The following is a 12992-nucleotide window of genomic DNA, read 5'->3' on the forward strand; positions in this document are numbered from 1 at the left end:
TTGTATTGTCTGATAGATTCCCCACAACGAGGCGTAATTATTTAATGTCTCCCACATATGGTTTCATCACGCATCAGTCCGGGGTGCTCGTGTTTGTGTGTCCGCCGATCTGTTTACATTCCCGTATTACTGGTCCGCCGCCAATCTCGTTAGTACACACATTAGCACTGGCTGACATCAACACACATAACAAGGCAGCTGGTTGTATCAATCAAGACTGTCATTTAGTCAAGTCAATACAGCTAATCAGTCAGGTCTAAGTGGCTCCGAGATTAATTTGCCCTATTTATCAACATACATTCCGATAGTTAACAATCGGACAAAAAGTAGTTTAAAATAACACACATTTGGCTGCCTCTTGATCTATCCATCTTTTAAGTGTTTCACATCTTAAATTCTTGGATTTATTTATGGATAGGGTGGATTTTACAAATAATAATCAAAATATTTATTTTAATGACTTCCCGCCACCTCCTTTCAACTCCCTGGTTTATCCATGCAAGGCTTGAAAGAGCACAAACATCATACATTAGTCGCCCAGGAGTGGCTATGCACAGCGAAAGACTTTGAACAAGTCGGTGGTCTTTGTCATGTAAATGTTAATGGACGTGGCGCGGTGAGGCGAAGGCAGCTGTGAAAAGGACAGAGCGGCAAAAGCGAGTGCAGCGTTTTACTCGATTCTAAAAGTTCAAACCATTATTGCTCTTCTTCTCGCACAATGTCGAGCAGACACGCAGCAGTTTATTCAGTGGTGTTAATCATAGTGATTAATGAATGAATTTGGGCATTTTGTGTCTAAATGCACTTTTGATGATAGCTCCTGAAAATATACAAAAGCTGAATAGCAAGCAGTTAACTAGCTAGTATGCCCACACCCAAGAAAATACATTATTTAATACTACTAAGAATAATACTGTAAATAAAAATCATAGAGTTCAGTCATCATAATTCATTTAAAAACTATTTTCTTCCTTTTGGCACAATATTTTTCAATAATGTCCTTTTCAGTCAGTACCAGTATTTTCCGGACTATAAGGCGCACCGAACTATAAGGCGCCTCTGAGAAAATTTTAGGTTTTTAGGTGCGCCTTATAGTCCGGAAAATACGGTACACTATATTCGGATCTTAATAACACAATGGAATCCTAAGTATCCAAAAGGTTTGTTCAGCTGGGTAGAAGTTTGCACCATTTTGGTTAATACGATGATTTTATTGAATAAGTTGCAAATACTTATTAACAGTCTCACATTTCAGAAGATTGAGCAAGGCGTTGATCAAAAGAGAGAGATTATTTCTTGCGGCCTCGCCCCCCGTTACACTTTCCCGTTTTATCTCTTGTGGGATTTTGCGGCATCGGAAAAAGTGTGTGCAGACGCGTCTTGATGCTATCAGTTCTAACGCAAGTCTAGCTGTCACTAGATAGCTCTGTCTTTCTCTCATCTCTTGCTGTTTTACTCCACTGTTGTCTCCCAAAAGGACGGCGCAATTGTCCAGACTGATAGGGTTGGAAAAGAAGGTGAGATAGATAGGGAGGTTAATGGTTTCTCTTCCTCTCCATCTGGCCCTACTCCTCAATTGAACATACAATTGGCGATCTTGTAGCTGGATGGCGATGAGTGGGAAAATGTGCTTCTGACTGACTGCTATGGAATGATGCCAGCCCAAAAGTTGATATGGCCTTTATTGTGTCACATCACACATTTGAGCCGAGTGTCTGTTCAAAACTTGGCCAATTGTTCTGAATTGAATTCTTTAGATGAAATATAAAACTCCCTAGCGAGACGCTTTTCAGGTCAGGTTTTACACAACGGCAGCGTTATAGAGTCGAAATAAAAAGCAACCGGGTCTCAAATTGGAAAAGTACTTTATAACAGAAAGAAAAAATGGCGGACCAAGGTGCTATTGAGTGATTGTGTTGCTTAAGAGTTTGATAACACTTCTCTAGGTAAGTGAATGTCTTTTTCTCTGTGCACTGTCAGTTTTTATTTTTAAAATAGTATCTCCTCAATAGCTATCGGAAACAGTAAGAACATTGTCGCCATTTACTTCTTGGCATGTGACCAATGGCCATAATAGAGGAAAATAATCATATTTGAGGTGGTACTTGAGGGAACCAAGAAAATAGATTGCTTCAGCAAAGTGGTGTGTAATTCAGGAACATCACAGAGACACTTGGTGGAGGTGGTGTACAGGTTGCCAGCCAATCACAGGGCACTCAAAGACAAACGAACAAAAAAAAAACATTCACACTCACGCTTAAGGAGAATTTTGAGTCTTCATTTAGGCGTGTCTGAAGACCCATGCAAACTCTGGACAGCAGGTCGTAAATGTAGCAGTGAAGCTAACACAATACTCCACACTTTAAACTAACAATATATATGATAAGAAGGTTATATATAAGTAGCGCCACCTTGGAAAAGTTCTTAACCTTTTACATCATCAATCGCCAGGCAACCAAAGGATTTCTGAAAATCTATTCACTGGTAACCGATTCTCAAAAATTCCGATTTCAAATTCTGATTCCTAGACTACATTAAATCCATTTATATAGCTGCAAGATTCAGATCTTCCCAACTTCCACAGCTCATCCAAACACCTTTGAGGAATGACTGTATTGTCTTCCCCCGTCTCTTCTGCTGGCGACCTGTGTACATGGCGCTGGGTCGCTTGGCAGTGCTAATGGAAATGCCAGCTGTGTGGCTTCTCACTCCTCACAAAGTCCATTTACTAAAGTGACAGAGTCATTTACCAGGCAGCCGCTCTCTCCCATCCGCAGTTAATTAGAAGACCTCCAGGCTCGTCTACCTTCGCCACTCACATCTACCCCGTCCGTCTCTCGCTTTTTCACCCTCTGACTTTTTCACACCTTTGTTTTGGCGGCTTTTTCTTCTTCAGTCCCTGTCTTGGTCTGTTGTTTTGCTCTCTCCACTTTATTCTTCCATCTCCACCACATGCACCAACTGGCTTCACAAAGGACTGTGGAGTCGACTGACCTATAGTGAGAGATTGAACTTTCCTGGAGTTAATTGGAACGTCCATATAACAACAGCCGCAATGAAGACTGATTTTTAATTATTTTTCAACATTTTTTTTCCTTCTCATACAACCACACTTCTGTTGTCGTTAGGCTTAGCTAAAAGATATTACAGAATCCCATAAATAAATGCCCCAAGTGGCCACAAGGGATATGAAGATTACCATGATGTAATCTGTAATCAAATGTACAATATATTGACATATACAGAACAATCAATGATTAAAAAAGCAACATGTGTTCTTAATAATGGTGCGAGACAAAAACAAAAGACTAACCAATACTCTCTGCTGTCGTTTTTAATGTATATAAAAAACAGCCTCAACAAGGCAGGGCCTTTTATGTGTTTAGATTTAATAAGCAATGAAAAGCCGCGTTAAAAGCTTTACACGTCCTTTGGGTTTGGGGGTGACCGTCACAAAACCTGTTAGCTGCACTCTTAAAAGCAGGTGATAGCCCACTGTAAAAACAGATTGAAGAGGAAAGGTGGAAAGTTCACAGGCAAAAGAAGACGTCAAGACACTTCAGTCAGCCGGGCTCGAGCGGTCGGAGAAGGCCGAGAAAGGAGGGACTTGAGTTACCGTGCGGAGGCCATTGTAAATAAGAGGAGATGGCAAGAGAGAGGAGCATCCAGTCTTGCTTTATGAGGTCATTTAAAGGAGTAATGTGCTACGCAGCCTGAAATTGGCTTTCATTAAAAGAGCCATCGGGAGAGACTGGAAGAAGGGAAACTGAGAATGTGTGGAGGCAACTCATATATTATCATCAACATGGAGTATGTGTTGATTATTGGCTTGCAAGTAGACTTCAGTGACGCATTTTCCAATCCCATCAGACTAGTTCACCATAACGACTTTCTATTGCATCAATATTTTCTTTTTCGTTGTACCACATTTGCCTCATCACTTGGGATGGACAATCGGCCGTGTCTATCATCACAGCGCAATGACAAGGTGATGTAAGATCACCACGGCCTGGTAGTGTAAGCGGGATTTACGGCCCCATTGTCTTTAATCATCATCATCGTGATGTATGGAGAAGAAGAGCTGTGATGAATCCTTCTTGCGTTCCTCCTCTTTGTTAAATCACAATTCAATCTAAGAAATTGTGTCTTTTTTGCCACCACATGCTTCTTCTGCCCATTATCTGCTTATTCGTTCACTGTTGTTCTTGTAGACATTGTTCAGCTCGCCTTTCAAATGGAATCTGGCTTCAGACTCATGGCGACAATGACGCATAGTAAGCGTCTGCCACCGTAAGCCATCTCCTCATAGATTTCCCCCTCTTGCGTGTTTGTCTTCCATGACGCTTTCATTCATCCAACCAACCGGCCGCTCATGTCTTCTCTGCTCCACACCTTTGCTCACTCGTACCATTTTCTATGGACTGCTCTCTGGACCTAATTGTGTTTCTTTTTATTTTGCCTCCCTCTGCGCCATATTGTTCCTTTAAAAACATTGTAGGCAGACTTTGGGGCGCACAAATGAGTTCCATTATGTCACATCTGTCCTACATATCTGTTGTAGTTGGAGCCCACGTGGGACTCTTGGCCTCAAGTTTAATATTTCATTGCTGTTCCTTTGTGCTCCTGGATTCTCTCCTGCAGTCTGTGTTCCTCTTTTCATTCCGCAATATCATACACCCCGGTTGCACTTCATAAGAAGAAGCCACGCCCCCATTTGCCCCCACATTCCATTGAAAGCTGGTTCTCATAACATCCCTGTGTGACCACACTAGTTAGCCGGGGGATGTTTGTTAGATGTTGTTTCTCCCTAATAAGCAAGTTAAGTGCACTGCTTGATTTAAAGTAGCCTGCAGTAGCAACTCGATACAAGCGCAGGCACACACATGTTCACACACCATGACACAGGGATCGAGTTACTCAGCAACCCGGGGACCCCGTTAGCGAGGAAAAGTTAATCACGGTTCCGCTCAAATCATGTTCTAATACACTTTTTGGGACACATTCCAATATATATATTTTTTAAACAATTTTATGATCGTTCTGAAACCTCGAAACATTCACGTGCACACAAGGACATGTCCACTTTGTTGCACATATGCTTGTGATTTTCCTGTCAAACATCAAGTGAGAAATATCTTGAAATAGTCCTGCTTCCTGATCCGCAGGGAGCATGTTGTGAATCATCTTGTAACACCTTTAAGTGGAGTGAAGGACACTTTTTTGTGTCTCTGGCACCTCAGCAAGCCCACACTTCTGGCATGCATCTGAATGAGTGACACACACAAACACACATTGTCACATAGGACCTTGTTACCCCGACTTTGTTCAAACACTTGAGTCTGTCTCGCGACGTGTACACACTTTGGCTTCCCTGTCTCCCAATGTTTTTTTGGAGGTCACCATACAATCTGTGACTACTTGTCATGTGTCCCAGTATGCATTGCAGGGGGCTCACCTGCGTACGCTGTCAATTCCTCCTCATGAGCCAAGTTAATGGAGAAATAATGTCTGGACTAACCTTCTCTTTCTGTATTTGTGCCGCTTGGTTTCTCTGCAGGTGGTGAGAGTTCCAGTGGAGAGTTGTGAACAGTACACAACATGCGGGGAGTGTTTAGGTTCCAGAGACCCTCACTGTGGATGGTGTGTCCTCCACAATGTGTAAGTACCCACACTGATTATTGAGGTTTGCTAACAGTCAAAAGACTTGTGCTATATTTATCTAAACTACTTTATTAGACAGTTAATCCTGTTTCAATTTAGGATTAATTTCCCCGACCAAAGTTTTGAGTTAATGTGAATTTTTTTTGTTGAAAATATGGCTGGTTCCCTGGAAGTGTGGTCCAGAAGTGTGCCATGAGAGTCAAAGACAAAAAAAGGAAACAGATAATTCATCTCAACTAAACAAATATACATTCTGTATGCATTCAGATTTTAAATTTTGGTTAAAAATTTCCCTTTACATCCTAACACAATCTCCTGCTTAATTTCTACCTTTACGCCCAAATAATTCACCTAAAATTTGGTCAATAACTCAATTGAGTTACAATACTTACTTGAATATTGTTTTCACTATTAACAGTAAATAATTTTAATGGGGTTTGGTGCAGGGTTTAAAATGTTCTAAATGCCAAACAAAATACCAATGATGGCTTTGGCAAGCTTACCTATCTCCAATTTTTTCCAACTAAGTGAGTGCTAGTGAGTGTCAAGAGCAATTACACGTTATTGCAAGGTGACAGGAAGTTAGACTACATCCAGAAGACCGTGAGCATTTTGGCATAATGCCGTTTCCGGTCGTGTTAATTAAAACTACACAACTTATCAGCAAGCTCTCTTTGCTTCAGGCACACACAATCACACGTGTGCCGCCCCGCCATCATTAAAATGACAACATGGTGACGGGCTTGAACCAGTGATAACCTGCCATTGGGCCACATCTCGACTGTGTGTCATGAACGCAGCTCACTCATTTTCTAGCTGACTGTGTTGCCAAATCTGGCAAAGGCCCTGCGGATAAAAACGGGCAAATCTTAATCGGCAAATTATTTATAAGCCTCGTTTCGGGCCTCTGGTGCCTTTAGCCACATCTTATTAATAGCCATGGTAGTTTCAATCAACAGTAGAATTGAGCCTGGCACACATGCAGGGGTTTTGAGGAAATACGCACGCTCTTTGTGTGTGAGTTTATGAGTAGTCGGAGGGGCTTCTGGCGATCGAACAAACGCCTCGACCAGACTAACTAAATGAGAGGACGGGGGCCGCTCACGGAGGGAAGCAGTTAGCATTTTTTCCCGCCTCCCCATTATTGTCAGTCCTTCTCAGAGTGCCACATCAGCTCTTTTCACTCACCTCTGGGACCAGTTGTTGTTAACGCTGAGGTGAAGTGATAGCTAATGCATTATGAATAGCTAATAGTAAAACTGCTGCACGGCGATGCTTTTTTTTTTTTCTCCTCGTCATCAGCTGCCTGGTAATAAGCAAGGGGGAAATTGCTGACCCTTTTTGCTATGCGCTGGTTTTGAATTGTATCATTTTTACAGCTCAGTGAAACTTTAATGGTTGCATATATATCTCCTGACAAGTTGAAATTGGGCGGTACTGTAAAGTGAACAGATGAGGAGCTGTGTGGGTGTACACAGCTTAGTGTTTCTTGCACAAATGTCAAGGCCACCAGGGTAATGATGTTTAGGCCTACCGTAATGGCCGTGGCGAGCTATTAGCCAATTTGTCTTCTATTATTGCTCTCGTTTACCGCGTGAAGGTGATTGTTCTGCTTCTTTATCATGTTTAAAATGATTGTCATAACATCAAAACACTTATCTTTACCCCTGTCTCTTTCTCGTCACTCTTTTTTTTCCCCTCATCGCTCCACCTTTCCTTTGCCGCTGCTCTAAAGATGCTCACGAAAGGACCGTTGTGAAAGGGCGGGAGAACCTCAGAGGTTCGCATCAGACCAGAGACAGTGTGTGGAACTCACCGTTCAGCCCAGAAATATTTCCGTCACTATGTCGGAAGTGCAGGTACGTGTTTTTATATTTGAAGTCTCTTTGAGAAGTTCTATACAAATGAAATGTGGTACCCATTGTGATTCTAATATTGAAAATGGATCCCAACTGGTTCCTGGTGCACAATAACACACACATTAACCTTGCTATAATTATAATAGCTGCCATTGTAACAGATGCACACACAAATTACCGGGCCCATCACACACCCACACGTAGTCCAGCTTCACACACACACACACACACACACCCTCCAGTGCCCATTAACCCCCATGTCATATCTTATAACAATCCATGTACACCGTGTCCTTCCATTGATCTTGCACTGATTGCCTGGCTCTCCCTCTCTCAAAAGCTGGTCCTTCAGGCTCGTAACGTGCCTGATCTATCGGCGGGGGTCAACTGCTCCTTCGAGGACTACGTGGAGACCGAGGGACTGATCCAAGGCGGACACATTTACTGCCTGTCCCCCTCAGCGCGTGACGTCATCCCCATCACACGGAACAAAGGTCGGATATGTTTAGCGGGGTGATGAAATGACTAATCAGAGGATCTTCCATTTTGCTTTTGCTGAGTCTCTTTTAAAGTTTTGTTGCATATGCTCCCCTCTGCATTGTGCCCAGAATTTATTTGCTGCTATTAATTCATCAGCATGGGCTGATGTCTCCTCCTGAGGGGTCTTTTTTTTCTACTGTGCAATCTGAGAAGGATGCAGCTGTGCAGCTACCAGAAAATATTTTTAGCAGTATTAGATGATTTGCTGAGTGTGACTCTATCCAGAATACCTTGTCATTACCAATAATTCTTGGCCGTTCCATTTCAAAGCCTCCTAACTCAAGTTTGCATTTTTCCCCTGAAAATAGCCACGTTTTTGAATTCCCATTATCATGCATTATGCACCGTTGTCAGTTTCACTTATTTATTTTTTCTTTCCTTCTAAAGGACACTGCTTGTGCCTCTAACTTATTTTCAAAGCCAGGAATCGGTGATTATGGCTGTATTTAGACGTATCCGCTTCCTCTTGTTTTAGCAGAGATAGTGCATGTCAGCTTCTATTTTTGCCACGCAAATGATGAATGTATTCCAAGCACCAAAATATATGCAATGTGGAAGTTTTCTCCAAGTGGCACTGTATTTTTTTAACTCCAGCTGCAGTATCCAAACGTTGCTACTGTTATTTATTTATTTCTTATTTTCTATATTGTTCATTCAGGTGACAAGCGTGTGGTGAAGCTTTATCTGAAATCCAAGGAAACAGGCAAGAAGTTCGCCAGCGTCGATTTTGTCTTCTACAACTGCAGTGTCCACCATTCGTAAGTTCCCACATTTTATTAATCGTGCGGGCATTTAATATGGATTTGCTCATGGGTTTCATTTAGTTCTTCCCTTCTCGCTTTACATGTTCCGTCCCTCTGTCCTCTTTTCCCATGGGATGACTCACACAATAAACACCCGTCTTCCTTTTAAGTCCACACGGGTTATCGCATTACCTTTAGAGTGAAAAATCGAACATGATGTATATATGTAACGATTGTGATACGAGATGGTAATTCTAGTCTCATTATCATAACCCATGACACACTAATAAATCTTGTATTATTAATTCATTGCTGGGCGACCTGTTATACAAACCATGTTTCTCACTAATTCTTCTCTTTTTTTTAAAAGAGATGCTCCATCTGGTTCTTATTTATACATAAAAGACAAAATACTGTACTGGAGAGCAGTGAATTAGTCAAAATTAGTCTCCTCTGCAGCAGGGTGCCCTCCGTTTTTTTGGGGTTTTTTTGCACAGTCACAGCTCTCTAACTAAGTGTTCAGTCCAGTGTCTGATGGCGGGATCAAATAATCCTTCAGCTCTGAATCAAATCACCCCGATTACCCGCCCTTGAGTCTCAGACTCTCCCTCTGTCCACCCATGGCTGATCCAATGGAGGCTAAAACGTCTGGTGGGGTATTAGCCCCAGGGCAGCAGATGGCCAGTAGACCCCCGGGATACCGCAGGGCTCCATTCTGACTTCCCTCTGGATGTTAGCTGAGCCTCCTTCGAGGATTGCCCACAAACACACTCGTACATTCACATGCACAGCCACACTTCTCCCCGCTCAGTCACTTACTGCTCATTTAAGCACCGAATGTCTCGGACACCTTATCTGTCACTTCGACCTTTGACCTGGTTGCACACAACTTCTGTCGCTGTATGTGAATCCCTCGCCGAAACCGCAGCGATTAGCCCAGCTGGTTAAGGGCGCCGCGGTTTACAATGTCTAATCACGCTTAATTCATCTCCCATAAGGACACGGTGATATTTGCTTTTAACTCTACGTGCCTTTTCATTCCCAAGGTAGTACAAAAAACCTTTATGCTCTGAGAAAGTATACTCAATTAAAATGAAAGGTGTCACTTGGATGTATTGCAATACAAAGTCCCATTAAGGTTTATGACGTTCCTTCTCGTATGGAAGCAGCCTCAAACAAGAAGCGATGTAAGAGAGTCTCCCATTTGAGGCTATTACCCCAATGAGCTGATTAAATCTACTCCCAGGGCCGATCTAATATGGCCTTTGAGGGATGTAATGGACATGTTTAATTAAGTTACAGATATGCCACGTTGCATCTTTGCCACTGACTTTTATGGTGAGCGAAGCTGCAGAGATAAGAATCCCATTTCAAGGTGGCACTCTGTCCCATATAGGCGTAGTGGCCCTTGGGCATCAAGGTAAAAGGTATTAATGATTTCAAGTCCCTGCATTAAAATGCCAAGTTTATATATGCGCCATACTTTCACTTGCCATTCCTCTTGCTCCTTTAAGTGGTGTGGAGGAAGACACTCTCAAAACATTGACGCACATTTGCAAGCACATGCTCTTCATTAATATTCCTTTATACAGTTGTGCCGAACCCTGGCATTATCCTATTATATTTTTTAATAATTTATACTGCCACTGTTGCACAACCTCCCATCTCCAAAATGTATACACCCCTCCTGCCTGTTTATACAACTGATTGTTTCAGCCCTTGCCTTTTCAAAAATGCCATACATTTGCATAGTGCATAATGTAATTAGAATTCCCACTGTTTCAGTTAAAGGGTTGCTGAGATTGAAATAGAAAATCACCCACGGCCACGATTGCGCTGTAATTAAATATTTCCATAAGCATTTTCTCATTTCTCCTCCCTCTGTTTATTAAGATTGGGAGGATGGAATTGGGGTTATAATGATCTACAGTACCTGTCGTGGTACAGCTCGGCATATTTTGTGAGTTTATTACAATGACCAAATTTCCTTGATTGACCATGGGAAAAATGATCAAGCAAGTAACTGTCATTTTAGGCGACAGGAACTATTTAACAGTTCCAATAGTACTGATCAGAACTGGAGGGGAACTGGCTGATCATTTTGCACCTTTCTGAGACAGCACCCTGCACAAAATTCGATATTTGTTCCATTCAGCATGTCAACTGTGTATTTACTCACGAACTCACTAGCTGGGTAAAGGGATCAGATGTAAATCAACCTGTAAATTATTAAACTCCCCTTCCAAACGGTAGTCGATAAATAAGTCATTTTGGTGAGAGTAGTGCTGTCAAACAGACCTCATTAGGTCAGGTGATTGTGTTGAACACTCCAAACTGACTGCGGGTTGAGGAATGATTAGGTATTTGTGTTGTATTTTTATTCCAGGTCTGCAATAATAGTACTGGCGCTCTCGAAGCAGTGCTGGTGGATTAGCATCTGAATAGGCATTAGCATTATGAGCATGGGGCCTGTCTGCTGCTTCTCAAATCCTCTGAGTAATAATAGCTGATGGCCATTCAAGGGGTAGAAATAAGGCAACACTTGGGGGTCTGAAAGAATGAGCCCACCGCTGATACATGAAAAAATATCAAACATTCCATGATGCGCCTTGGTAGGGCTCAGGGCGAAGTTGCACCTAGGCTAAAAGAGATCTGAGATCCCAAGGAAGGGAGACCCCTGGTCACTTGAAGGGAGCAAAGATTGAGCAGCAGGGGGTTGTCAAACAGAGCTTAGTGGCCCTGGGTGGCACCCGTAATGACTCGGCTCTTATTTCAAAGAGCACAACCATAAAAGTTGGCATCGGCAACCTGCTGACATTTTGCTCGTTATTTCCATCACTGGGACACGAGCGAGGCTGATTTGACTTAAATAAAAGATGAAAGTCAAATATTATCCGGACATTGTGACAGATGTGTGTTGTTGCTGACGCTGCTGCTCGTTTTTTTGATACTTGTTAAATTGGCAAGCTGCTGAATTTCATTGAAACCGACTCTAATGGTGGGCCTTAAAAAAAAAACCAAAAAATAAGAAATATTTTCCTCATGAACTGGCATTGTGGAAACAATTGAAACTGATATTAGATGATTGCTTTAAAAGCAAAATCTTAAATGGGCTCATCATTTTGAATGTTTTGAGCTCCAATTTTGAAGCCATTGGTGAATTGTGACCCCAAAACCAAGGTAGACTGTACCATGGGTTACTTTTACCGTAACCCACCTATTGACATCCGTTTTTCTTGACAAAACTGTCTTAAGAAGCCGGGTTTAGTCTGGTGGCTTTATGCTAAGCTAAACTAGTGTGCCCTACTCATTCCCCCTCCATTTATTAGTAACAATGATAAATTCCTATTTGCTCTTGTGCGGTATTAAGAGGCCTGTTATTTCCTTAGCCGCTCATCCCTCATTGTAAATGGACAGCTTCTCTCAGCACAATGCTAAATTGGTCAATTAAAGCAGCAGTGGGATTGAATTAAGCCCCGGCCTCTGATCTTGCTCAAAAGGAGGGGCCCTCACTGGAAACGATCGCTTAAAGTGCGTACCTAACAAACGAGCCGCTCTAATTGATTCAAATGAATCCGTGTCAGGGTTTGATGGATTTGTATATAGGCTGGAGATGAAACTCAAATTTTTCATGCGGATAAGTGGAACGGTGGCTAGCGTTTCACGAAGGGTTAAAAAATTTTGAGTGCTTGTTGGAAGCGTACTCAAAGCAGCTCGGACGTACGTACTGTGGAAAGTGTGCTTGAATACAAATCGGCATGCATATTAAACATCTCTTTTCTTTTATTGTCAGAAATCCAGGTTTGTAACATTTGCCTCATTTTATTACATTCAGAATAAACCATATGCTCATTTAGTTTTGTGAACGCAAAATAAGTCATACAGAGACAATGTGCACTGAAGACGAAATACGTTACAGACCTTTGTTATTAAATGAAAGTTTTATTCATAGAGTCATATTGGTTACATTAAACTTCGAGGTTTGCATGTATATGAGTTTCTGGAAAGTGTAATATGTCTCAAGGGCCGAAAATGGCCAATAACCCGAAGCTGTGTTGATGAACTGTGCACTTGAAACTGTCACACACCACCGTTAGTTCCCCCCTCACATGTGAGCACACTTAGAGCAGCCAAATAACTTGCAGGCCAATATTTCCTCCCTTTGCCCCCCTCCATCCCCTGTGAGATC

The 12992-nt window shown here is 42.1% G+C and overlaps 1 protein-coding gene across 5 annotated transcripts in view; it reads left to right on the plus strand.

The window, feature by feature from the left end:
* Positions 1-12992, plus strand: part of plxna1b (plexin A1b) — a 117120-nt gene that overhangs the window by 59012 nt on the left and 45116 nt on the right. For all 5 annotated transcript variants that reach the window (XM_049734845.1, XM_049734849.1, XM_049734848.1 and 2 more), the window contains 4 exons: positions 5558-5658; positions 7397-7520; positions 7861-8014; positions 8719-8818. In XM_049734845.1, coding sequence (XP_049590802.1) covers positions 5558-5658; positions 7397-7520; positions 7861-8014; positions 8719-8818 — 479 coding nt within the window. The remainder of the gene's footprint in view (positions 1-5557; positions 5659-7396; positions 7521-7860; positions 8015-8718; positions 8819-12992) is intronic.

The sequence above is a fragment of the Syngnathus scovelli genome, chromosome 11 (genome assembly GCF_024217435.2).
Source record: "Syngnathus scovelli strain Florida chromosome 11, RoL_Ssco_1.2, whole genome shotgun sequence".
In the NCBI taxonomy this organism is placed as follows: Eukaryota; Metazoa; Chordata; class Actinopteri; order Syngnathiformes; family Syngnathidae; genus Syngnathus; species Syngnathus scovelli.